At 56.2% G+C, this 21,409-nt stretch overlaps 10 protein-coding genes across 10 annotated transcripts; 7 read left to right on the top strand and 3 right to left on the bottom strand.

Annotated features, from left to right (window-relative positions):
- Positions 1 to 288: 288 nt before the first annotated feature.
- CHGG_07933 (uncharacterized protein) lies at positions 289 to 1,103 on the top strand (the record flags this gene model as incomplete). The annotated part of the gene is made up of 3 exons (XM_001225588.1): positions 289 to 361; positions 749 to 852; positions 909 to 1,103. The coding sequence occupies 3 exons, from the start codon at positions 289 to 291 to the stop codon at positions 1,101 to 1,103; spliced, it is 372 nt and encodes a 123-aa protein (XP_001225589.1).
- Positions 1,104 to 1,338: 235 nt separating this feature from the next.
- CHGG_07934 (uncharacterized protein) lies at positions 1,339 to 2,276 on the bottom strand (the record flags this gene model as incomplete). Its single annotated transcript, XM_001225589.1, has 3 exons — positions 1,339 to 1,581; positions 1,652 to 1,838; positions 2,008 to 2,276. 3 exons carry the CDS (start codon positions 2,274 to 2,276, stop codon positions 1,339 to 1,341), a joined length of 699 nt encoding a protein of 232 aa, XP_001225590.1.
- Positions 2,277 to 2,693: 417 nt separating this feature from the next.
- CHGG_07935 (uncharacterized protein) lies at positions 2,694 to 6,050 on the bottom strand (the record flags this gene model as incomplete). Its single annotated transcript, XM_001225590.1, has 3 exons — positions 2,694 to 3,825; positions 3,881 to 5,834; positions 5,903 to 6,050. 3 exons carry the CDS (start codon positions 6,048 to 6,050, stop codon positions 2,694 to 2,696), a joined length of 3,234 nt encoding a protein of 1,077 aa, XP_001225591.1.
- A 597-nt stretch (positions 6,051 to 6,647) lies between these two features.
- Positions 6,648 to 7,489, top strand: CHGG_07936 (uncharacterized protein; the record flags this gene model as incomplete). Its single annotated transcript, XM_001225591.1, has 2 exons — positions 6,648 to 6,864; positions 6,942 to 7,489. The coding sequence occupies 2 exons, from the start codon at positions 6,648 to 6,650 to the stop codon at positions 7,487 to 7,489; spliced, it is 765 nt and encodes a 254-aa protein (XP_001225592.1).
- Positions 7,490 to 8,086: 597 nt separating this feature from the next.
- On the top strand, positions 8,087 to 10,357 carry CHGG_07937 (uncharacterized protein; the record flags this gene model as incomplete). Its single annotated transcript, XM_001225592.1, has 3 exons — positions 8,087 to 8,563; positions 8,669 to 9,229; positions 9,284 to 10,357. 3 exons carry the CDS (start codon positions 8,087 to 8,089, stop codon positions 10,355 to 10,357), a joined length of 2,112 nt encoding a protein of 703 aa, XP_001225593.1.
- Positions 10,358 to 11,092: 735 nt separating this feature from the next.
- On the top strand, positions 11,093 to 11,543 carry CHGG_07938 (uncharacterized protein; the record flags this gene model as incomplete). The annotated part of the gene is made up of 3 exons (XM_001225593.1): positions 11,093 to 11,173; positions 11,231 to 11,308; positions 11,439 to 11,543. The coding sequence occupies 3 exons, from the start codon at positions 11,093 to 11,095 to the stop codon at positions 11,541 to 11,543; spliced, it is 264 nt and encodes an 87-aa protein (XP_001225594.1).
- Positions 11,544 to 12,592: 1,049 nt separating this feature from the next.
- Positions 12,593 to 13,303, top strand: CHGG_07939 (uncharacterized protein; the record flags this gene model as incomplete). The annotated part of the gene is made up of 3 exons (XM_001225594.1): positions 12,593 to 12,724; positions 12,791 to 12,869; positions 13,011 to 13,303. The coding sequence occupies 3 exons, from the start codon at positions 12,593 to 12,595 to the stop codon at positions 13,301 to 13,303; spliced, it is 504 nt and encodes a 167-aa protein (XP_001225595.1).
- Positions 13,304 to 14,013: 710 nt separating this feature from the next.
- Positions 14,014 to 14,884, bottom strand: CHGG_07940 (uncharacterized protein; the record flags this gene model as incomplete). Its single annotated transcript, XM_001225595.1, has 3 exons — positions 14,014 to 14,567; positions 14,670 to 14,676; positions 14,738 to 14,884. The coding sequence occupies 3 exons, from the start codon at positions 14,882 to 14,884 to the stop codon at positions 14,014 to 14,016; spliced, it is 708 nt and encodes a 235-aa protein (XP_001225596.1).
- A 420-nt stretch (positions 14,885 to 15,304) lies between these two features.
- On the top strand, positions 15,305 to 16,288 carry CHGG_07941 (uncharacterized protein; the record flags this gene model as incomplete). Its single annotated transcript, XM_001225596.1, has 3 exons — positions 15,305 to 15,312; positions 15,383 to 15,933; positions 16,002 to 16,288. 3 exons carry the CDS (start codon positions 15,305 to 15,307, stop codon positions 16,286 to 16,288), a joined length of 846 nt encoding a protein of 281 aa, XP_001225597.1.
- A 684-nt stretch (positions 16,289 to 16,972) lies between these two features.
- Positions 16,973 to 18,602, top strand: CHGG_07942 (uncharacterized protein; the record flags this gene model as incomplete). The annotated part of the gene is made up of 2 exons (XM_001225597.1): positions 16,973 to 17,647; positions 17,706 to 18,602. The coding sequence occupies 2 exons, from the start codon at positions 16,973 to 16,975 to the stop codon at positions 18,600 to 18,602; spliced, it is 1,572 nt and encodes a 523-aa protein (XP_001225598.1).
- Positions 18,603 to 21,409: the final 2,807 nt, after the last annotated feature.

Below are 21,409 nucleotides of genomic sequence, written 5' to 3' on the forward strand. Positions count from 1 at the left end.
CGCGCTTTCAGAATGTGGTCGGCGGCTCAAGCACCCGGCAGAAAATTGAGAGCTCCGTTCCGATAAAATTGGGACCTGGGTCGGGTCTCGATTTAGTGGTATGTATACAACCCTAACCCCCGATTCTCATTTCCCCAAGGCAGAGCAGCCACACTCGTGAAACTCTCACTCGCTCGCTGCCGTGCATCCTCCTCCAACCATAAGGGCTAGTGGACCATCAGTGGTTGCCTTCATTTTCCCGAGGCTTGTTTTATTCTTCATTGAAAACCTCAGGTTCTATTAGCCCAAATGGTCTTCTACTTCACCTCCAACGTCGTTGAACCCTCGGCGTTTGTCTACGTCGGAAAGGACAAGTTCGAGAGTGAGTGAGATTGAGGCAGTGTTCTGTGTTTCTGTGTTTTAGTCGGTATTTTAACTAGTATATATCTATTGTGCAGATGAGGACTTGATCAAGTTCGGTTGGGAGGAAGATGTGTGGTAAGTTTATGAGATCCCTTGTCCGAGTCACTTTCTCACTCTTCCCAGGGTATGAGGCCTCTTGACTCGGTTCCTGGCCGGCGATGTTCATTCTTTGTAGTTCCACGTCGACAAACTGTCCAGCGCCCATATCTATCTACGCTTGCGCGAGGGCGAGTCATGGGACAATATTCCCGAAGAGCTCCTCACAGACTTGGCACAACTAACCAAGGCCAACTCAATCGAGGGTAGGTGATATGGGATCGCATTTGAGTTTGACTGACGGCCCTAGGCAACAAGAAGGACAACATCACCATAATATACACCCCGTGGTCTAACCTGAAGAAGGATGGCAGCATGGCCGTCGGCCAAGTGAGCTTCAAGGACAACAGGAAAGTATGTCACCGATTTCACCCCTACTCCGGAAGCTTCCATACCCTGACCCCCCACAGGTCAAGAAGATACTCGTCCCCCAACGGGAAAACCCCATCGTCAACCGGCTCAACAAGACCAAGGTTGAACAGTACCCCGACCTGAAGCAGGAGAAAGACGACCACCTGCGGGAGCTGCGAAAGAAGGACCAGGCCGCACAGCTGGCGCGGGCGAGTCTTCCCGATTTCCACTCATCCTCTTGCCATACCCGCTAACAGACCCCGTAGAAAAAGGAGGAGGCCCGCATCGCGAAGGAGCGCCAGGAGAAGAAGTGGCAGAAGGACCACGCTTACGACGACATCTTCACCGAGGAGAACATGGAAGCCACCAGCAACCAGAACCGGTCCGAAGACTGGGAGGACGATTTCATGTAGTCGCACAGCTCGCCTGCTAGTTCAAGCAACCGTCATCAAGCAATCGCGCAGAACCACCCCCTTTCACTTGTCGTGTCTAGACACCGGGCCCCCGCCCTCCGATCCCACTCCCCATCTGATTCACGCTCGTGCCCTTGATCTTGTGATCCCCTGGGTTTGCTGCCGCCTCGTAGAGGATATTTGTTGGTGCCCTCCCCAGCTGCATCCACTCTCCCTTGAACCCTAGATACGAAATCCGCGTGACGTCTTCTTCCCCGTCGCCAAAGTTGTCCGGGAAGAAGAGCGTCAGCCGACGGACGGCGTTGAACCGTGCCCGGCGCTGCACGTGGTTTAGCTCTCATAGCCCGTAATAAGAGAAAGAAGACAAGAAAAGGAAGAAACAGACATACCACAGCCAACTCCTGCACCTCCCCGGTGCGGCTCAGCTCAAACTCCTGGGTCCCGCTGGTCTCCTGGGCCACACCGAAGTCGACGTCGTCGCGGTTGATGATGACGCGCATCGTCTTGGGCGCCGAGTCCGAGTCCGACGTGCGCAGGAGGATCGAGTGCAGCTTGACCTGCCCGGTGAAGCTGTGTCTGGGTTAGCCCGTAATCCGTCACTCATTCACTCAACATCCTTCCTTTTCTCTCACAGCCCTCCCCCCTCCTTTAACTGAACCACTCACACCAAACCAAGCCGTCCCTACCAAACGCCTCCCTCCCTCCCAAAAAAAGAAAACAAGGTAAAAGATGACAGGACACGTACGGCACATTAACCAAAACCTCCTCATCCACATCACTCGCCAGCTCGGGCACCGCACTCAACCGCTCCGCCCACGTCTTGCGCACGACGGCGCGGGCAGACCCGTGCTCGGCCTCGTTGAGCGCCGTGACCTGGTCGAAGTGGATGTGCTGGTAGAGGGAGAACTGCAGGGCCGGGGCGATGTCGTCCGAGTGGTCGTGCTCGGCGTGGTTGTGCGGGTGGTCGTCGCCGCCGTGGGAGTGGGTGTGTTCGTCGTGGCAGTGGTGGGACATTTTTCTTGTCTCTTTTGCTCTTTTTTGGTTGGGATTTATGTGTGGTTTGTTGGGGTGTGTAGTCCTGGGAGATTGTGAGTTGTTGGATGTTGCGTTGGGGTTGGGTGTTGACTGAGAAGGTTGTGAAGAACTGCTTGAGTGAGAGGTTTGAGGAGTAAAAGTTTCCCAGTTCGGTTTGTTTGGCTGTGAAGCACTAACAATTTTGGAGGTGCCATGATGGAATATGCAGCCCAAAAACTCACTGAATTGCCACATTTCAAACCGGGGATTTGACAGTGATCACACAGATCAATATTAGTTAGCTTTAAGCTTGTTTGCACATGGCCTCCTAAAGCGAGCTCTAGCACAGGGTATCTCCAACAACTATTTCCCACATATCTAAGCCCACCCCTTCCTTCCAACCATCCCCACAACACCCTACCTAAACCCACTCAACCGCAGCTCACTCTTCCTCTTCATCTTCTTCAACGGACTCTTCTTAAACGGCGAGAACGACGGCCGCGCGCCAAACAAGCCCGGTAGCGCCTGCGACCTGGACTGTGACGGCGTACCCTGTGACGGGCCCTGCTCCGGCGGTGGCAGCTGCGACGAGAATATTCCCCCTCTCGTCATCCCCGAGTCCCGCCGATATTCCCTTCTAAGGGGCGAGCCAACAAACACTCTCGGCGAGCCAAACGCCCCCGTTTGCTGCTGCTGCGACGAGAAATCCCACGCCCGTCGTGGCGTTTGCTGATCCTGGCTCTGGCTCTGGCTTTGACTCTGGCTCTGACTCTGGCGCACACTACTACCGCTCGCCCCCGTCGACAAAATCATCGGCAACGGCTGCGTCGAGGGACCACCAAAGGACTGTGAGGACGAATCCATCAGCATGGAATCATCGCCAAAGATGCGCTGGGACAGCCGCTCCGCTTTCCGCCGCCGGGACTCGATCTTGCGCCGGCGCCGGTTGATGGCCTCCTCGGCTTCGAGGTCTTGTCCGGGTTTCCAAGTGATGTCACTCGGGTCGGCGCCCAGGTCCCAGCGGGAGAGGGCGAGGATGGGCTCGCCGTGTATGGTTGGAGAGGTGTCCAGCGTGGCGTACTTGCGCAGACGGAGAACTACGGCGTCGTCTTCTTGTTGCAGCATTTCGGCTTTGATTTTCTCTTTCCCTTTCCCTTTGCTCTTGACGAAGCTTGGTAATGACGGCTGGGAGGGCATTAAGGAGGGTGAGCTAGGGAAGGGCAGGGAGCTCGACAGTTGGCTGTCGGCGGTCGTCCAAGACTCAGGTAACGCCGAGACGCCGATGTTGCTGAGGAACATCTCGGCTGCCATGTTCTGTAGAACTTCCACCCGGCTTTGGTGGGAGGGGTCTTCTCCATTGGGTTCGAGGAACAAGTCTCGCAATCTTTCGACAAGGTCGTCGGGCCCGAAATCAATGAGCGGACGACGTGCTTCTGGTACAAAGGTCCACTCGCCGGCGCGCCGATGCAATGCGTCCTGCTGTGCATCCCATTCTCGAGCCAGTTGAAGAAGATCGGCACCTGCCCCCCGGGATACCGCCAAATCCAACCTAGAGAATTGTTAGCAAATCACATAAGGTAAGGGGGCTGAGAGACATCTCGTACAATGAATGCCGCGGCACGTAATCGTCTTCCTTTGCCCGCGCCATCGCGTCCTCGATAAAACCAAAGCCCACGCCACCCATTTGAGACGATGTCCCATAGCGATCCATATCGGCCGGGTCTCCGGCAGACAGCCGCTGAGCGACGAGCCTAAAATCGACACGCAGCTGAATCCCAGCCCTCAACTTTTCCAACGCCAAACCCTCAGCCCCCTTCTTTCCAAACACAGCACGCTCGTCAAACTCATCCGGCACCGCAAACGCTTCCGTCAAATCCTGCAACAGCCTCAGCCGCCTGTTGCCGCCCTCCCCAAGCCTCTCCCTCGTATCGGGCGGCAAGATAGACAGTCCAGCATTATCGGACCAAGCACACAGCGCGCTGTGCACGTCCAGATTCTGGCCGAGGGTGAGCAGTTGAAAGAAGCGCAGCCGCGCCCGCCGCATCGCGCGGCCCGCTTCCGTCGTTGGCTCGTCGCTGCCCACCCGGCGGCCAGCGGGGAGGATGTTCAAGCCGACAAAACTTGGCGGGCTCTGGAGAGAGAGGAGGTCGCGGTGGTATCGGACGGGCGTGCCCGGCTTTGGGTTGATAAACCAGAAGACGGTCATTTCGGTGTTCCTAGTGGAGCGGACACACGCGAAGCAGGCCCTAAGATCATTGATGTAGGCGCCGGGCGAGACGTCCAGGCGGAGTGTTGGGTCGCTGGCGTCCTTTTGGTGCGGGCAGGATATGAGGATCTCGAGGGTTAAGGTGTCGTTTTTGCCCTCTTTTACCGTCACCCATAGGAGGTCGGTGCTGGTGAGAATGAATGCTTGTGCAGGGTCCAGTCGTGAGGGCGCTACGTCGAGGATGCGGTGGCTGTCCTTTTGCAACACTAGGTGTGAGACTGGGTGTGATTCTCGAGTATGCAAGTCGAACAAATGTAGGGTTCTGGGGTTGCACAGCAAGAGGAGTCTTCGTGGAGGCTGTGATTCGGGCTCAACGGACATGCGGGACTGTTCGGGCGGGCTACTTGCGCGGCTGACCGATCGTCTGGGCGGCCTTCGATATCTTTGACCAAAGGATAACCACAAGAGTTTGTGCGGCTGCGACTCCGTCACGGAGCTCGAAGGCAGCTTCGGAATGTATCCCGATATAATGTTCCCGCACATTCTCATGACCGGTGTCAGAATCTTCGGCCGTACATTTCGGCGACCTATGATCTCCCACACGCTCCAGTATCCAGCCTGGTCAATGGTGGCTAACTGAGGTATGTCCGCTTCAGGGTGCCGAACGAAGCAGACATCCGCCTGCAAACTCCCGCCGGTGCGCTCACAGGATATGGTGAGGAGGGGGTTGCCAAAAATCTGGCTACCAACGGGTTGGCCCGAAAACTCCATTGAGGCCCTGGCAACCGGCATGGGTATCGTCCGGAGCTCGGGTTCATACACAGCAGTCGATGTACCATTGGAGACAAGCAGCCATCTGATAGGGTCGTATTTTCTTGGGTCAACGGCGAACTTAACCAAGGAGATTGGTTCCCCATCCTGGTACCACTCGCCCTCGAGTTTAGTGTCTGCGGCATGAAGGCGCACTTTGATGTCTGCTGTGGACCAGATCCATTCCTCGCGGGCGAGGCTGATCAGGCGCAGGGTATTTCCAGAAATGCCGGAAGCAACGGCTAACACCGGATGAGCCTTTGCTGAGTCGCCCTGCCTTAAGTCGGTTATTTCTCCGACCGAGAATAGTGGTGTTGTCTCGCCGAGTGCAGGCTCTGTTTTCACCTGAGAAGCCGCGATCTCTTCTAGAAGAAGAGACTCGATGCCCTCGTCAACAATGGAAGCATCTGGGAGGTGTTCCGACAGCCAGTAGTTTTGGGATCTCGCAGCTTGGGTAGGGCGCAAATCACTGAGCTGGGAGGTTGGAGCCTTCGCCGGAGCACACCATTGCGTGAAGGGCGTTATCTGCTTGAAGCGAGGGGCTGTGCTGTCAATACGAGAACGAGAAGATGAAGGAATACTCTAATTTCAAAACATGCATGTCACTCACTCTCATCCTTTGCTCGGTTTCTCCCTATCTGGCCGATGCACTCATCACCTTGGGCCGGCGTGTATGTCAAGCGTCCAACGATGCCGTCCGCTGGGACCCGGCGAGTTTTGGCCCGGGCAGGCTGGACGGCGGTTTTCCTTTCATCCATTTGGACCTATCGTAATGGAAAGCCAAAGATGTGAAGACCACGGGATCATTCTCTTTGCTCTGCAAGGCAAAAAGTAGGTTTTATCCGTTTGTTCAAGTCAAGTCTGAGTCGCAGAGAGTGTTTGTTGCGTCGGGTGAGGCGCGCAACATCGAGAGCGAAACTCGGGTGGGGCGATATTGTCAAAAAAGGGTGACAATGGGTGTGCTGTTCCGTTTTGGATTAAAGACGAATGAATTTCTCTTTTCTCTTGAATTTGACAGCCCACGCATCACTTGCATGTGGTTGTGTGTTGAAGGATCAAATGTCACTGAACCCAAACCGAGATCTCAGAAGGGAACTTTTTAGCGGGGCGCCGAAGGGATGGCCAATCGCGTTACATGTGTGGACCAAGGCCGTTTGGTTTTGGCAAGACAACGCCCTGGAAACCCGCCAAAGACGGCAAGCAGATAAACAATCCACAAGTGTCCCGCATTTGCGCATCACCGTCGCAAACCAGCACTCCAAACCCACCAGCAGCATCGAAATTGAACGTCGCACTGTATCCAGGCAAAGGGGGAAGCATATTAAACCAGACAACACCCACAACATCAAGCCACTATGTCTTCAGCATTCGACCCCTCAATGTCCACGAGCCGGCCACCCATCGGCGGTCCCTCCCTAGCGGACACGCTTCCCAACATCAACTTCGGCTTCGACGAACTGCGCGATCGTATGGCCAAGTTCACCGCCAAGTTCGATGCCTTCATCGAGCAAGGGCGCAAGCGCGTGCTGGAGGAGCGTAACCAATTCCACATGAGCGTGGCTGAGCTGCAGGGTACGACCACGCCCACCCCTCCCACTTCCGTCCTCATTCCAATGTCCATTTCCACTCGCTAACCCTGCCCCACACAGAGGACCAGCGCATGAAAAAAAAGGACATTGAAATCCTCCAGCTCAAGACCAACACCTACCAGCAGACGATAGGCAAGGAGGCGGCGGAGACGCGGGAGATGCAGGGGGCGATCGCGCAGCTGACGAGCGAGCGCGACCGGCAGGCGGCGACGCGCGACGCGCTCAAGGAGCAGATCGCCGCGACGCAGAAGGACATCGACGCGCGGTTGGCCGCGCAGCGCGCACACCAGGCCCAGCTCGAGGCCCAGGCCCGCTTCAACGTGCCGGAGCTCGACTTCTGGGTGACCAACCTGTGTCTGCGCATCGAGGGCGCGGGAGTCGAGGACCGGCTGAAGTTTGTGTATACGCACGTGGATGAGAAGAATTGGGAGCGGGAGGCCTGGTTTGAGCTGTGTACGGGCAGCCGGGACTATGATGTGAGGCATTGCAGGCCGAAGTTGGAGCGGGAGAAGTTGGAGAAGGTGCTGGAACGGGTTAATGAGACGCGGGAGCTGGCTACGCTGTTAAAGGGGATGAGGGAGCTGTTTGTGGAGGCCATGCGGTCGTGAGGGAGGTAGGTGGTAGGGGGGTCGAAGGTTTATGATGAGATGACAATATGCAATATCCTATGGTTTGGGTTGGCTAGCGGAGTCAGGATTGGTAGGCAGCATGTGAAATTTATCACCGAGTTGAAAGTTGGATAGTTACAGCTTGTCATCACCTTGATGGCTTATATCGGTTAGGTATGCGATGCAATCAGCGGCATTTGGCATTTGGTGCTTGCACCGGTAGTGGGCTGCATTATCAACTAGGACGATAGCTTACTCAAGCGTATATAGCCTGGGCCGAAATAGGTGAACAACCTCTCTGCTCCTGATGCCCGTCTGTTGATTCCCATTGTGGATGCAAGAAAAAGCTTAGCCCGGAAATGAGTGGGGTTCCCGAAATCAACTCAGCTGTCGCCCTCTCGCCCCAACAATTCAGCCCGGCTCCTGCACCCCGGGCCGGCAGCAGGCACCCAATGGTAGGGCAATTATAGGCAACGTTCCAGGCCCTGCCCGCTGCCAACTTCCCCTGGTCTGGTTCTCCGTTCATGTTCAATCCACCAGACTTCCGGTCAGTCGACAACCCTCGAGTCCACCGCCAGACGCAGCTGATGCTTTGCGATGGCCCAGCTGGTCTCCGATTTTATCATCACGCCCGTTCTCCGACAAGCCCGTCGCTTTTCGAGCGGGTTCGCTGCCGATGAGGCCCCCGCCATTGAGAGCCCCGCGATACGACGCCGGCGAGCGCAGTCGACGGGGTTCCCCGGTGCTGCTGGGACCGCGATATTAGAAGGAGATGAGCACGGCAACGGGAGGTTAACAACCGGGAATGCAGTACTGCCACACCGCATCCGACAAGTTCGAGACCCAGCCGGCCGCCCCATTTCCTCGAGTCCGAATGGTCTGCGGAGCACACCCGAGAATCCGGGCCTACCGGGATTGAGCTTACCCAACAATACCGGGCTGGACAACCAACCTGACGCACCCGCTACTCTGGAAACCAACACCCAAGCAGCATGGCCGCCGCCGGAAAGCAACAGGGCGACACCGCTCCCCGAGGATGACGGCATGGGAGACCTCCGTCGGAGGATACAGGCCGTCCAATCACTCGATGTCGCCCAGGACGCCAAAGCCCCAGATGATGCATGAGCTGTTGACGGAAAAGTACACCAAGTTACAACGGTCACCTGCGGCTGGTCACAGTACCCTCAGGCCGGTGTCGCGGGCAAGCACATCGCACGCCTGGACAACCACGAACACACGGATCCAGCTGGGCCGTTGCAAGCTCTAAAGAAATGGAACCCTCTCGGTGACGCACCCGGGCGCCTTAACCTGCCACTGACCGAGGAGGACCTCACACCGACTTTTGTGCCAGAGAAGCGTCCGGGCGATGGAGCGGAATGGTGGTCAGTGGCGGAACAGCCGGACGACGAGAACAGGCGCCTCGGTTGTGAACATTACCGACGCAACGTCAAGCTACAATGCGCCTTGTGCGAACGGTGGTACACATGCCGCCACTGCCACGACGCTGGCGAGGACCACACCCTCCCACGCCAGCAGACCAAGCACATGCTTTGCATGCTTTGTGGGTGCGCTCAGAAGGCCTCGGATACGTGCATCAAATGCAACCAGTCGGCCGCTTATTACTACTGCGGAATTTGCAAGCTTTGGAACGATGATGCGAGCAAGCCCATCTACCACTGCTCAGATTGCGGGCTGTGTCGAGTCGGCCAAGGGTTGGGCAAGGACTTTTTCCACTGCAAAGTGAGCATCCCATCCACGCCGAATCCAACCGCCTAATACTAACGAACATGTCAGAAATGCATGGCTTGTATCTCGACGTCCGAGAGCAACCACAAGTGCATCGAGCGTGCCGTCGACTCGGACTGCCCCATCTGCAACGAGTACCTCTTCAACTCACCCAAGTCGGTCACTTTCATGCAGTGCGGCCACAGCATCCACCTGGTCTGCCTCGAGGAGCTCAAGAAGACGTCGTACCGGTGCCCGCTATGCAACAAGTCGTGCGTCAACATGGAGTACCGCTTCCGCCAGCTTGACATGCAGATCCTCCACCAGCCCATGCCGCCCGACTACGCCGATTCCCGCGCCGTCATCTCGTGCAACGACTGCTCCGCCAAAAGCCAAACCGCCTACCACTGGATCGGTCTCAAGTGCGCCGTATGCAACTCGTACAACACCACCCAGCTGCAACTCCTTAACATGCCAGGCGGCGACGCCGCCGCCGCCGAGCAGCAGCAACAGCCCCAACAGCAGCCAGTGACCCTCGACCCAGCTTTTCTCGCAGAAGAAATCCGCCGCCGGGACCGAGCCCTCCGCCGCGAGCAGGAACGGCAGCGGGACCAAGAAAGAGACAACAACAGCAACAACATGAACGGCATGCAAGCCTTCGCTCTGCTCTCCACCTCGCCATCCTCCTACTCGCGCGCCTTCCTCACGCGGCTCCTCAACCGCGGCAGCACCCCGTCCTCGGACGCCGAACCGGCGCACCCCGCCCTATCAGGAGGGAACGGCAGCAAATCTGATCTTGTCCGTCCCGGCTTTGCTGCCAACACCAACACCGACACCACCGCCACAAGATCTGGTTCTGCTGCGTGCATCTCGGACAGCGAAGAGGAGGACGACGACGAGGAGGAAGAAGAAGACGACGGCGAGATGGACATGATGGATCTGTTCAGCGCGCGCGGCGACAGGGACTTTGACCGCATGACGGGGTTGACGTCGGCGGAGAGTGCGGTGGGGTTTGATGATGACGATGATGATGATGAAGAGGAGGAGGAGGAGGATAGTTCGGAGGATGAGGACCGCGAAGGGGAAGAGGAGGAGGAGGATGACGATGAGGAGGATGATATCCTGCTTCTTGGGCATAGGTAGAGGGTTATGCTGAGGAGGACGATATCTTGCTTCGGGCGCTTGGAGGGAGTTTGATGGCTGGTTGGTGTCACTGGGGTGGCGGTGGAGGTGGCGGTAGGGGTTGGTGAGTGCTTAAGGGTTGAGGGGGGTGTGATTCGGGCTGGGCTGGGCTGGGCTGGCTTGACCCGGCTGGTGTCACTGGAGGGTGGTGATGCGAATTTGGATTTTCTGGGCTATTATTGCATTATGCATTGGGAATGGTTGGCGGCAATGTCTTGGCTTAATTGGGCGTGGGATTCGCGTGCGAAGGAGTTTGGGTGCCGAGAGCCGGGTCAGCGCGGATGGATATGGCAAGGTCTGATAGTTTATTTAAGGTATTAGAGTTAATCTAAAGTAAGATTTACAATAAGGTACCTGGGCAACTCCGATTTTATAACATGTGTTGATCTTGTTTCTATGAGCTATGTTATCCCCCCAAACAGGGACTCGTGTTTCTCTAAGAGGGCTTTAGTGATAAGAATACCTCTTACATCCCCTTCTCGATTTCCTTAATGAATGGCAGTTCATAGCTGTTCGAGCATTGGATCCACTGATACATTCGCCACATGGTTGGTAGGTACGAAGTCGGTGGTACTCAAGCCCATGTTCAGACGCGTGCCCCGCCAATTAAACATTAAACATGCAACGCGCGTTTCCAACCTTGCAACCTCACTCAACTTCTCAACCTCAACAAAAGTCGTCATCACCCCAACCAAGATGCCACCCAACGATCGGGCCGAGAAGCAGGCAGCTGCTCAACAAGCAGTCAACATCCTGCACGAAATTTCCACGATCCTGGTAAGTGGCCGCGCTACCATAGCAGCAGAAGCCAAGTCGATTGACAAACAGCTACAGAATTGCCATCTCGATCGCCAGACGCTCTCTATCTGCATCTCCATGATCGAGAAGGGAATAAACCCCGAGGCTCTCGCGGTAAGTGTCTCCAGAAGGGGCACTCAATCCAACGTCCCCCTAGGCCTCGGCCGGGATTCAAACTTTACTCCTGCTCACACTCTCGCCCCCCCTCGTTCCAGTTCCTCAACCTATACTAACCATGCCCTAGAACGTTGTCAAAGAATTGCGCAAGAAAGGCCAAGAGAACCAACTCGAGGCGGCGGCGGCGGCGGCGGCATCATCCTCGACAACGGTACCGTCGCGCCGGAGATGAGTTTAGCTGCTGTTGCCACCGTTTTCTCTTTGCACCAACCTTCCCCAGGATTAGGAGGGTTAGAGGAGACAAAGCAACGGTATCTACCAAATGAACGCTAGCCTGAGTACCAAAGGTAGAAGGAAGTTCGAGGCACTACTATTTTAGTACAGGGGAACTGTTAGAGCTACCATTGTAAATATTTAGTTTAGATTAACTCTAATTGCTTAAATAAACTATCAGACCTTCCATGGATACAAGCACCCCGATGATCGTAGGCGCGTTTTGTCTCGGCTCCTATACGCCAGTTGGTCATCTCCCTGCCCTGTTGGGTGATGATTAATCTCATCGTATCGACTTCTCGCAACCGACGAACCGGTGCTTAACAGGGCGTATCACCGTTCCCATTAACCTGGAGGCTCGAGCAAAGTAAGAGTGCCTTTTCGCATCAAGAGACGAATCTTCTAGAGCCCGTCTGCGAAAGACAAGTTTGGGGAATCCGCATTGTAGTCCGAGTCATTCCCTCGGTGGGGACAAGATCAACGCATGTTATAAAATCGGACTTTCCCTGTCATCCTGCGCTTCGGCCGCGGCCTCCTTTGGTCCCTCAGGTACTTCGACTCGAAACTCGGCACTCACCCCCAAATGATCCGTGACCCAGGCCTTTTCCAGATCTCCGTGCACCAGTCTCGATGCCGGCCCCTCCTCCTCGACCACAACATCCCGTCCGAACCGCTCAAAGGCCAGCAACTTCAACGCGCCGCCGCAAAAGAGAATCTTGTCCAACCTGCCCAGCCCAAACTGTGCTCTCCGCTCCTCCCCTGACTGATATCCCCTGCTCAATACTGTTAGCTCATCCTCTCCAAGAATCAAAGATCAAAGCAGCACCGAGCGTAGGTAGGTAGGTAGGTAGCTTCCAACGAACCAACCCTCATTAAAACCAAACCAAAACAAGAACCAAAAAATAAACCTACCACGTCATCCCCCCCTCCTCCCCGTCCTTCCCACCCCCCTCCAAATACGCATCCCTCAACCCACACTCCCTATACAACCCGCGATCAAACTCCTCAATGGCATTCAGATCCCCACCCAAGACCCCTGCATCGGCCTTCCGCAGATGGGCCGCCGCCGCCGCGAGCTGGGCCGGGCGCCGCGGCGGCGCCACCCGCAGCGACTCGAGGTGGGTCGTGCACAGTCGCAGCGTGCGCGCCCCCGGCAGCGCCACGTCGGCGAAGAGCGCGTCGCGCTGCATGGCTGTGTTGGTGTAGTGCAGGCGGGTGAGCGAGGTGAGCGGGAGGGTGTGCGGGAGGAGCATGCAGGTGCCTGATGGACCGTGGACCGTGTGGGGTTAGTTTGGGGGGCTGAACTGGAGATGAAGGGAAGGGGTGGGAGAGGGGGGTGGTGGCGGGAACAAAGAAGGAGGAGGGGGGCTACTTGCCGTAGGTGGTGGATTCCCAGTGGTCGGCGTTGATGTCGGTGATGTTGTAGCCCTCGCGCACCCAGGCGGCGTCCTTGATGAGGGTGAGGTCGGACCTTGTCATCTCGTTGAGCATGACGACGCTGGGGAGGTCGGGCTTGGCGGCGACGAGGCCGTGCAGGTGTTTCAGCGCCGCTGCCATGCGCGCGTCGTCCTCGGGCCGCATGAAGTCGATGTTCCAGGAGAGCACGGCGAACTGGAACGATCGCGGCGTTGTGGTGGGCCCCCCGGGAACCGCTGGCTCCGGCGGCTGGACCGGGCACCAGAGCCCGTCCCGGAAGGTGTGGTACTCCTGTGGTGCTAGCTCGCCGCGCTTCCAGCTCTGGATGGTGGGGAATAGGGTGGTGAGCTGGGGTTGGGGTACTGGTTGGCGGCGAGCCATTTGCCGCAGGACTGATCCAAGCATGGCTGCTTGGTTTTCATCCGCCATGGGATGCACCTTTCGGGCAGTCGGAGCAAGAGGTTGGCGTGGTGGGACTGACAACGTCAACGTGCCACGGTGTCGCTCATACGGGACTGGGACTCGGGACTCGGGAGTAGGATGTCTAAGGGAAGGTCGGTACCTGCCAGGGAGCGTATGCTGCTCTTGGCAGTCGCCTTTGAATGGAGTTGGATTGACCATCTCAGCACCCCTTCTCATTGGACCGTGAGTTTGTGACATCTCAAAGAACAGCTCCGCAGTCGCAGTTTCCGTCGGGATTCGGGAACACCACCTAGCTTGGTGGCACTTGAAAAAGTCGAATGGGAATTCAATACGACCTGATCGCCGCCGGAAGCCAGTGTTTGGCCAACATTCAACGATCGTGTTATAACAACAACCAAGCTCAAAACATGAGTGACTGCCTAGGTAGGTACCCTTCTTCGAGGATTCATTCTTCGGTCGCCTTCCTCAAAGCTTTCCTCGAAGCTATAACATCTATGAGACTCACAGTTATCCGGTTCGGGTATCACCGATATCTATATCGTACATGCTACCCACTCGGCCTTAAAAAAATAAAACATTATTAGCCTATACTAAGACCCATTCTCACTCTCCCCACCCGCCGAGCTCGTCCCGACAAACACAACCAGCACGGCCGCGTATGTCGCCGTGGCCACCAGCGTCTCAACGTTTGACACGCGGATCCCAAACGAGAGGACCAGCGAGAAGACCACCAACGCCAACGAAACCGTAAGCAGGCTCTTAGTCTGCGACGGGCTAAACGTCATGATCAACATGGGGCCTACCAAAAACACGCCGCCCGTCATGGCCGTGATGAAGCGGACGGAGCGGTCAACGAAGGCCGACACCAACAGGGGCACCTTGCCCTCCTCGTACTCACGCGGCCGCTGCCGCCGCTCTTCCAGCGAGTACGTGAGCGCGACGGGCAAGTACCGCATCAGCGTCGCCCGCAGCGGGTCCACCTGGGACGTCTCGTCCTCAAAGAAGCAGTAGTGGCTGTGGAAGGGATCTTGGAAGTCGTCGTCCGACTGGAAGTAGCGTTGTAGGAGGGCTTTGCGTAGCCGCATCTCGGCTTTGGGCACCGATCGGCATGATCGCAGGTAGCGGTAGTCGCGTATTGCCGTTGCTGGGTGGTTGTTAGTTCATTGGCTTGATTTCTGTGAAGGTGAGTGTGTTATGAGGGGCGGTAAGTGATAATATTATAATAACCCCCAAGGCTCGTACATACCATAGTCCTTCAGGAGAACTTGTAACGTCTCTAGCTCATCCTCAGAGCACTCCCCCTTTTTTCTGGACCCGGCTCTTGATACGGGCTAGCTTGACGTGAAAATGGCTGAGATTCAGACGCTGGAGGAACTCGAAGCGCATAAAGTGGAAGCTCTCCTCCTCGTCCAACGACCGGTGCACATATGACACAAAGCTCTGGGCCTCGGATTCGGCCATGGAATCGATTTGGTAACTCGACAGTTGAATCTGACGCCAGCTCGAGCTGTCTCATAGTGCCGTCACTCCCCTAATTGCGGGGCGGCGCGTGCCTCTTTGGCTATTCCTGATCAAATCAATCCTGCGGCATCGCCACCAGGGTCTGGTCTGGTTGGGTATGGTTGCACCGCAGCGCGGATCTCCTACACCTAACGCCACAAAAGGCCATGCTCTGCAGCCCCGGAGGCTATGCTGCTATAAGAAGACAAGGCTCGCCAGCTCGCTCTTCGCACCAGGCTGCCGTGACCTGGAGTCGTTAAATAAAAGTACGAAGGAGAGATGACTGATGGGGCTCGAAGTTTCCGCATCGTATTACTGTCTTAAGAGACAAACTGTTCCCCATTAGACTTTGCACGGCAGAATACCTCACAAAAGAACACGATGTCAGCGTCTAGTTCAGGCCGGCCGGTTTCCTCGAGAAAGGAGAAACAACGCAGGTATGAGACCTACCTTTACCAGGGCAGCAACTGGTGATAGCAACACCCACAAATCAACTAATGCCTGTCCCAGACGGAAGGTTATGCGTTGGCTCGTCTCCTGGCAAAGAGGCCTCGGGGACCATACGAGCCCATCCGGGCCATCCCCCAAAAACCAGGACGATGATAACGACCAACCCGAAAGCGGCGCCGGCGACTCCAGCGACGCCCAGTCCATCCGCTCCCAACGCTCCAACCACTCGGCGCAATCCGCCAAGTCACGAGGCTCGATATCGTCCTTCCGGTCTTTTGCCTCGCACTTCTCGCGCCTCTCGCGCATGTCGGGCAGCTCGCAGCGCTCGTACGAGAACCCGGTCCTCGAGTCGGTCCAGACCATCGTGGACCTGGCCATCAAGCTCGAGGCCGACAACAAGCGCACCATGCAGGGGACCACCCCCAGGGCGAGCATGGCTCGCGAGGCGAGGAGGCGCTGTGATTGCTATGAGGAGTCGCTGAAGAGGTTGAGGGGTCAGGTTGAGGGGTATGCGGCGCATCCGGCGGTGGTGTATAGTGGGGTGCATACTTCGCCGAAGGGTATGTCTCCCCGCTGCTGTTGTGGTTTCGTCCTGAGAGAGAGAGAGAGATTTATTAACACGAAGTAGAACTGGTTCTGCTCTGCGATAGGGTGAGGCAGGTCGACCACGGCCCCCGTGCCGAGGTTGACACTGAGATCCTGACGCTGCACTCGGACCTGCTCGACGAGGTCGCTACGGAACTGGCGAGCTGGTTTAACCGTTTCGTCACTGCTCCGAGCCAACAGGGGCCGGTACATCGGGTTTATATCCCCTCGCCGCTGAAGCACGAGGTGCCATTAGAAGAGACGATTGTGGATGGGGGGTGTCCTTTGCAGCAAGCACAGGGCTCGTTGGTCCCCCCGGTCAAGCTGTGAGTCCGTTCAGTGAAGTAGCCTCGAGTCTGGAAATTGTAGTTGTACGAGTAAGGTGCCGTGAGAATACCAGGGGAAGGAGAAAAAGAGGTAGTCAGCGAGAAATAAGCGAAGGGCAGGAATCCATGTATAACATATTGTCGGCAGTACCTTGATTTGTGGCGGAGTGCGGGTATTAATTCGGTACAAACAACAAGGGGAGATCATGGGAATGAACAAAAAGTTAGAGCCATGACATGCAGTTTCTAGGGGTGTTCTTTTTCTCTGGTTCAGGCTTTGGCACTAAGCATTGAAACCAGTCTATTCTGAAAACCCAATTAAAGGCATAAGCCAGCTGGTCCTCTCGTCCCTTGATACCAGGGAGAACACCCAACAAGCAAGAGTTCAACGAACCGAACACGAAGGTGGGAAGAAACAACCGGAAGGTTTTCGAGACCCATCGGCGCGTTTCTTGTTGACAAGGAGGGCGGAACGGCCCGCTGCGAGCGACAAGCAAAGGCTATGCCTTATTCGGAAAGACGCCGTCCCTGGAGAGTGGACTCGGTCACTCGGAGGGTTGCACTAGAGAACGATATGACCCGGGAACATCCACCGGCGAGTCTGGGTCGACTCTCAATCTGTGTTTGACCACCTCAAACCTCATTTGCTCTGCCAAAGCCCATGTATACACCACACAAAGTCCCAACCATGCCAGAGCAACAGGTTTACCACATCCATCCTCTCGGCTGGGAAAACGACCCCGATGAGGAGCGCTACAGAGTCTCCCCGCTCGACTACGTAGGAACATGCGTCTTTAACAACTATGCCCTCTACTTCAAGTTGAAAGACGAAGAGAAGCTTAAGGTCCTCGAGGTGTTGCGGAGTGGTCTCGAGCGAACCCTCAGCCAAACCCGTCACCTCACCAGCACCATCGAGGAGGGCCCCGACGGCGACCACTGGTTTGTCCGCAGGTATGACAACACAGTCGAGCTCCGCGCGCAGTGGCTCGACTCCCCCAAGGACGCAGAAAAGTACCCATCTCTGCAAGACATGGAAAACTCGCACTTCAGCGCCCTAACCCTCGGCGACCTCGACCTCTGGCGGATCCCGCACATGCGCTACGGCGCGGACAACCCGGCCGCGCACCCGGACCTCCACCCCGCCGTCACGGCCTTCAAAGCCAGCTTCGTCCGCGGCGGCCTAGTCCTCGTGACACACATGCACCACCTCGCAAACGACCTCTCCGGCTGGGCCAGCTTCGTCCGACAGCTCGCCGACAACTGCCGCGCCGCCCTCACCGGCACCCCCTACCCACCCTGGGACCCAGCCTGCCTGACCGTAACGCGGCGGCTCGCCAAGCCCCCTATCCCAGAAGCCGAGAAGGTCGACGCCCCCGAACAAACCCTCCTCAACGACCCATCCGCCCCCCCCCCCCTCCCAGGGGGGCGCCAAAGCCTGCTCTTTCACCTCCCCAAATCCAAAGGCACCCAGCTCAAAGGCCTCTGGCAACCCCCATTCGCACCAACAACAACCCCAACCCCAAACCGCCCATCCATCCACCTACGCCGCAACAACCGCCCTCCTTCTCCACATCCTCACCCGCCTGCGCCACCCACATTATTCTACACAAATCCCACTCACCGCACGCCCGCTCTGGGCCGAGGTAATTGACATGCGGCGGCGGTGCGCAACAGCCCACCCCGATTTTGGTCTGGGAGGTCCCATCCCGCCGCGCATGCAGCGCAACCTGCTCTCGGCGGCGGTGTCGCGGTTGGAGATATCTGGGGTGGGGAGGGGGCCGACGGTGGGGGGGTTGTTGGGAACTGCGACTGGGACTAGGACTGAGGTTACTTGTAGCGGTGGGGGAGGTGAAGGGGAGGAGGAGGAAGTCTGGCCGCTGCACCGGACCGCGGCGTGGGTGCGGGATATGACGGAGGCGGCGGGCACGCGGGCCGTGCTGCAGGGGCTGCATGACCAGTTCCATGTGCTGCGCGACAGAACGCGCGCCGCGGCGGACCTGCACGACTTGCCTGCGCTGGCGGTCGCGGTTTCGGATCATCGTGAGGCGGCGGCGCTGATTGGTGATAGTGGCGGGAGGGATGAGGAGGGGGAGGGCGCGGAGTTTGGGTTTGGGAGGCCGGTTGCGTATCGCCAGCTCTGGGGGCGCGTGGATGTTGGGTTGGTGATTGTGTATCCTGCGCGGGCTGGGATGTTGGGTGAGGATGAGGGGTTGGAATTTACGATTGGATATGAGAAGGCGCTGGCGAAGGAGTTGGTGGAGGATGAGGAGTTTGGGAAGTGGTTTGAATATCGTGGAGTAGATTGGGAGGAAGAGTGATGATGTTGGTACCTACCTATGAAGATGCAGGGACGGGATGTAAAGTAAATATAGCGATAGAGAGGTGTGCTCAGCTTGTAGTCATTTAGTAATCATGCGGAGATTCTAGTTGGAGAGAAACGTTATTGACCCCCCTGACGTAACTCATCTGCAAGTTCAAGTTTGTATCCCCAATGATGTTGATTACATGTAGGTGCCTACCTACCTTGGGCACATGTACATCACTAGTCATATAGCTAGACTACCGAGTCGAAGCATTGAAGATTGCCTATCGTGGATGGAACCGTCGGTAGAGACACCAAAAAAAGCTCGCCAACAGAGTCGTCCACCTTACCCTTACGGGGAAAGTTGTTTGGTCTACTGGCTACGAAAACTCAGTTCTATGGAATCACCCATCGGCTTTGGTTTTACACCACCTAGAAGCCGCTAGTTAGACACTCAAGTTTAGATACCCCCTGGAATAGAGTCCAGATCAATCGTTGCCGACATGAGAGACTGGGGCCATAGATCAGAAAGGTAAATACAATGAGTGATAAGAGAACAACTCAATGGCACTGGTGCCCGGGCTCGAACCCACAACCTCTACCAAACCGGTTCAGTTGTCAAGCACCCTTCAGGATCACTAGAGACCAACCCTACTAGCCGCTAGGCTATCGGGCTGGTCGGGAAACGTTGCCAGGCTCGGGGCTTCTATATGTGTGATTATATATATATATCTATATATCAGTGGTATGATGGTAGGTACCTCTCATCCCAACGAAGTTGCTCATCACCACCGGCTTTGTTGTTTCACATCCCACACGTGAATCTAACCTTGCGTTCTAACTAGGTAGTAGAGAACATATATGCTCTATCAATCCCTTCACGGATCGCATGTGCCCTAGGGTTTCACAACATATCCCCTTCGGCTCTGAGAGTTGTTATCTGGGTTCTGGCCCAAGGATCGCTGAGTTGGTTGCGTTGAAAGTCAAGCAGCACGATATGTACACAATCTTTATTTTACCATGAGGAGTTTGGAGTGAAACTTAGAGGGGATAATCATATGATCCTAGAAGCGGAACCCTCTATATTTTCAGAGATTCAGTATAATGGTTGCGCTACCGGGCCAGCTACCATGAAATCACTTCCTAGCTTGTTCGAGCGAGGAGCTATTGCCAATCATTGTCCAACCCTTATGCAATATCGGCAGCTCCGTCCTCTGCCATGATGAACCTTGATCAGGTCTGTCCGCTCCAAACGATACGAAAGCCTGCATCTCCGACCAATCCTATTCGCTCTTCCTAATCGGAACACTGCTCGAACTAGGCGAATAGAGTTAACACCACTACCTGGGGTTTAAATCAAGGGTACAGCAGGCGATTGGACTCCTCCCTCCAAGCGGCTCTGATCGACACAGTCACCAATGCAAACAACAGGTCCGGAACACTACCCGACAGTGAGATCGGAAGCAGCCCCGTTGGCTCCAGCCGCACGTCGGTACATTCTAATCCAGCCCAAAGCCCAATGGTCTTCAGTATCACAAGCGGCTCAAGAAGAAAACTCTTTCCGTTAGCTGACAGCCCGCCAACTCAGCGGTCCACTACCAGCCTTCGAACCCACCTATTCGCCGCCGGGCTCGCGAACCAGACTGGTCCCCGCACCGGGTATCCGATCCGCATCCAGAACGCTCTCAGGTGGCGGCGACCTAATCAACGATAGGCCGTCAGCATCGGATCCCGAACCGAGAAGCAAGCATACGCGTCCTGGCCCTATGAAACGACCCGAGCTGACTGAGGGGTTTATTGAAAAGGACCCTGAAACAGGGTATGCTGAACACTTGGACAACGATGTGAGGAGCCTTGCTTGAATCGAGATGCTTTATGCGGAGGCGGCACTTGATAGCCGATCCAACTGGTGAGTACCCCTGGGCCCTGGTAGAAAGAGACGAGGTATTGGTCCCGTGACATTCGATATGTTGCAATCCTAGCAAGGGTTAGACTGCAGCTAGCAGACGTGGCACACTTGGGACTCGAGCGTGGCAACTATCGAAGTGCGCACTCGGTACAGATCGCTTAGTGCCGCGACCCGAAATCAAAGGCATGAGGTCATGTGTTGTGTTCGATGCTCACTCGAGCTGAGTTGTGGAGGTTTGCTAGTTTGCGGGTATCACTTGACGGTTGCTTAATCACTCGCCCGGTTATACATGTAAAAGATCGTCAATGAGGCAAATAATCAGAGGCTCCAGAGGCGAGGTTTCTCGGCAAGCAAGCAGGGGCGTCAGCCTAACCACAAGATCATCAACACCCTGAGGTGAAGCAAAGAACCCCGGGACTCCATCACGTTCAAACAGGTCATCATCATGCCATCCCCCTTATCCCCGCCCTCAATTCATCCAATTCAAATAATCCACAAAAAAGCACTTGCTCAACCTCAGCCAACCCGGAGCGAGCCGACCGGCCATGAACACAGCAGCGGGATCTTGTACACGTACCCCCAAGCCCCAGTTGCGTTGCCGCCCTTGTCCACCGTTACGAATGCAACATAGCACAAGCAAAGAAAGGAAAGAAAAGAAAAGAAAAGAAACCGACACGGCCCAAATGTTCTCAATCCGGCTCAACCACTCGGAAAGCCCCGACGACACCCCCCACCCCTCAAGCCTCAAGCTTCAAGCATTGAACTGGATATTGAGCGACGTCACACACAAAAACCCGAATCTCCAGTCCGGAGACATCCCCCATTCTCGTCCCACCATTCCACAACCTGAGGGAGCGGAGGGCTGTGGCCTGGCTGGCTGGCTGGCTGCTTCGGGGGTGTGCTCCCGCGAACGG

The sequence above is a fragment of the Chaetomium globosum genome, genomic scaffold, assembly GCF_000143365.1.
Source record: "Chaetomium globosum CBS 148.51 scaffold_5 genomic scaffold, whole genome shotgun sequence".
NCBI lineage: Eukaryota > Fungi > Ascomycota > Sordariomycetes > Sordariales > Chaetomiaceae > Chaetomium > Chaetomium globosum.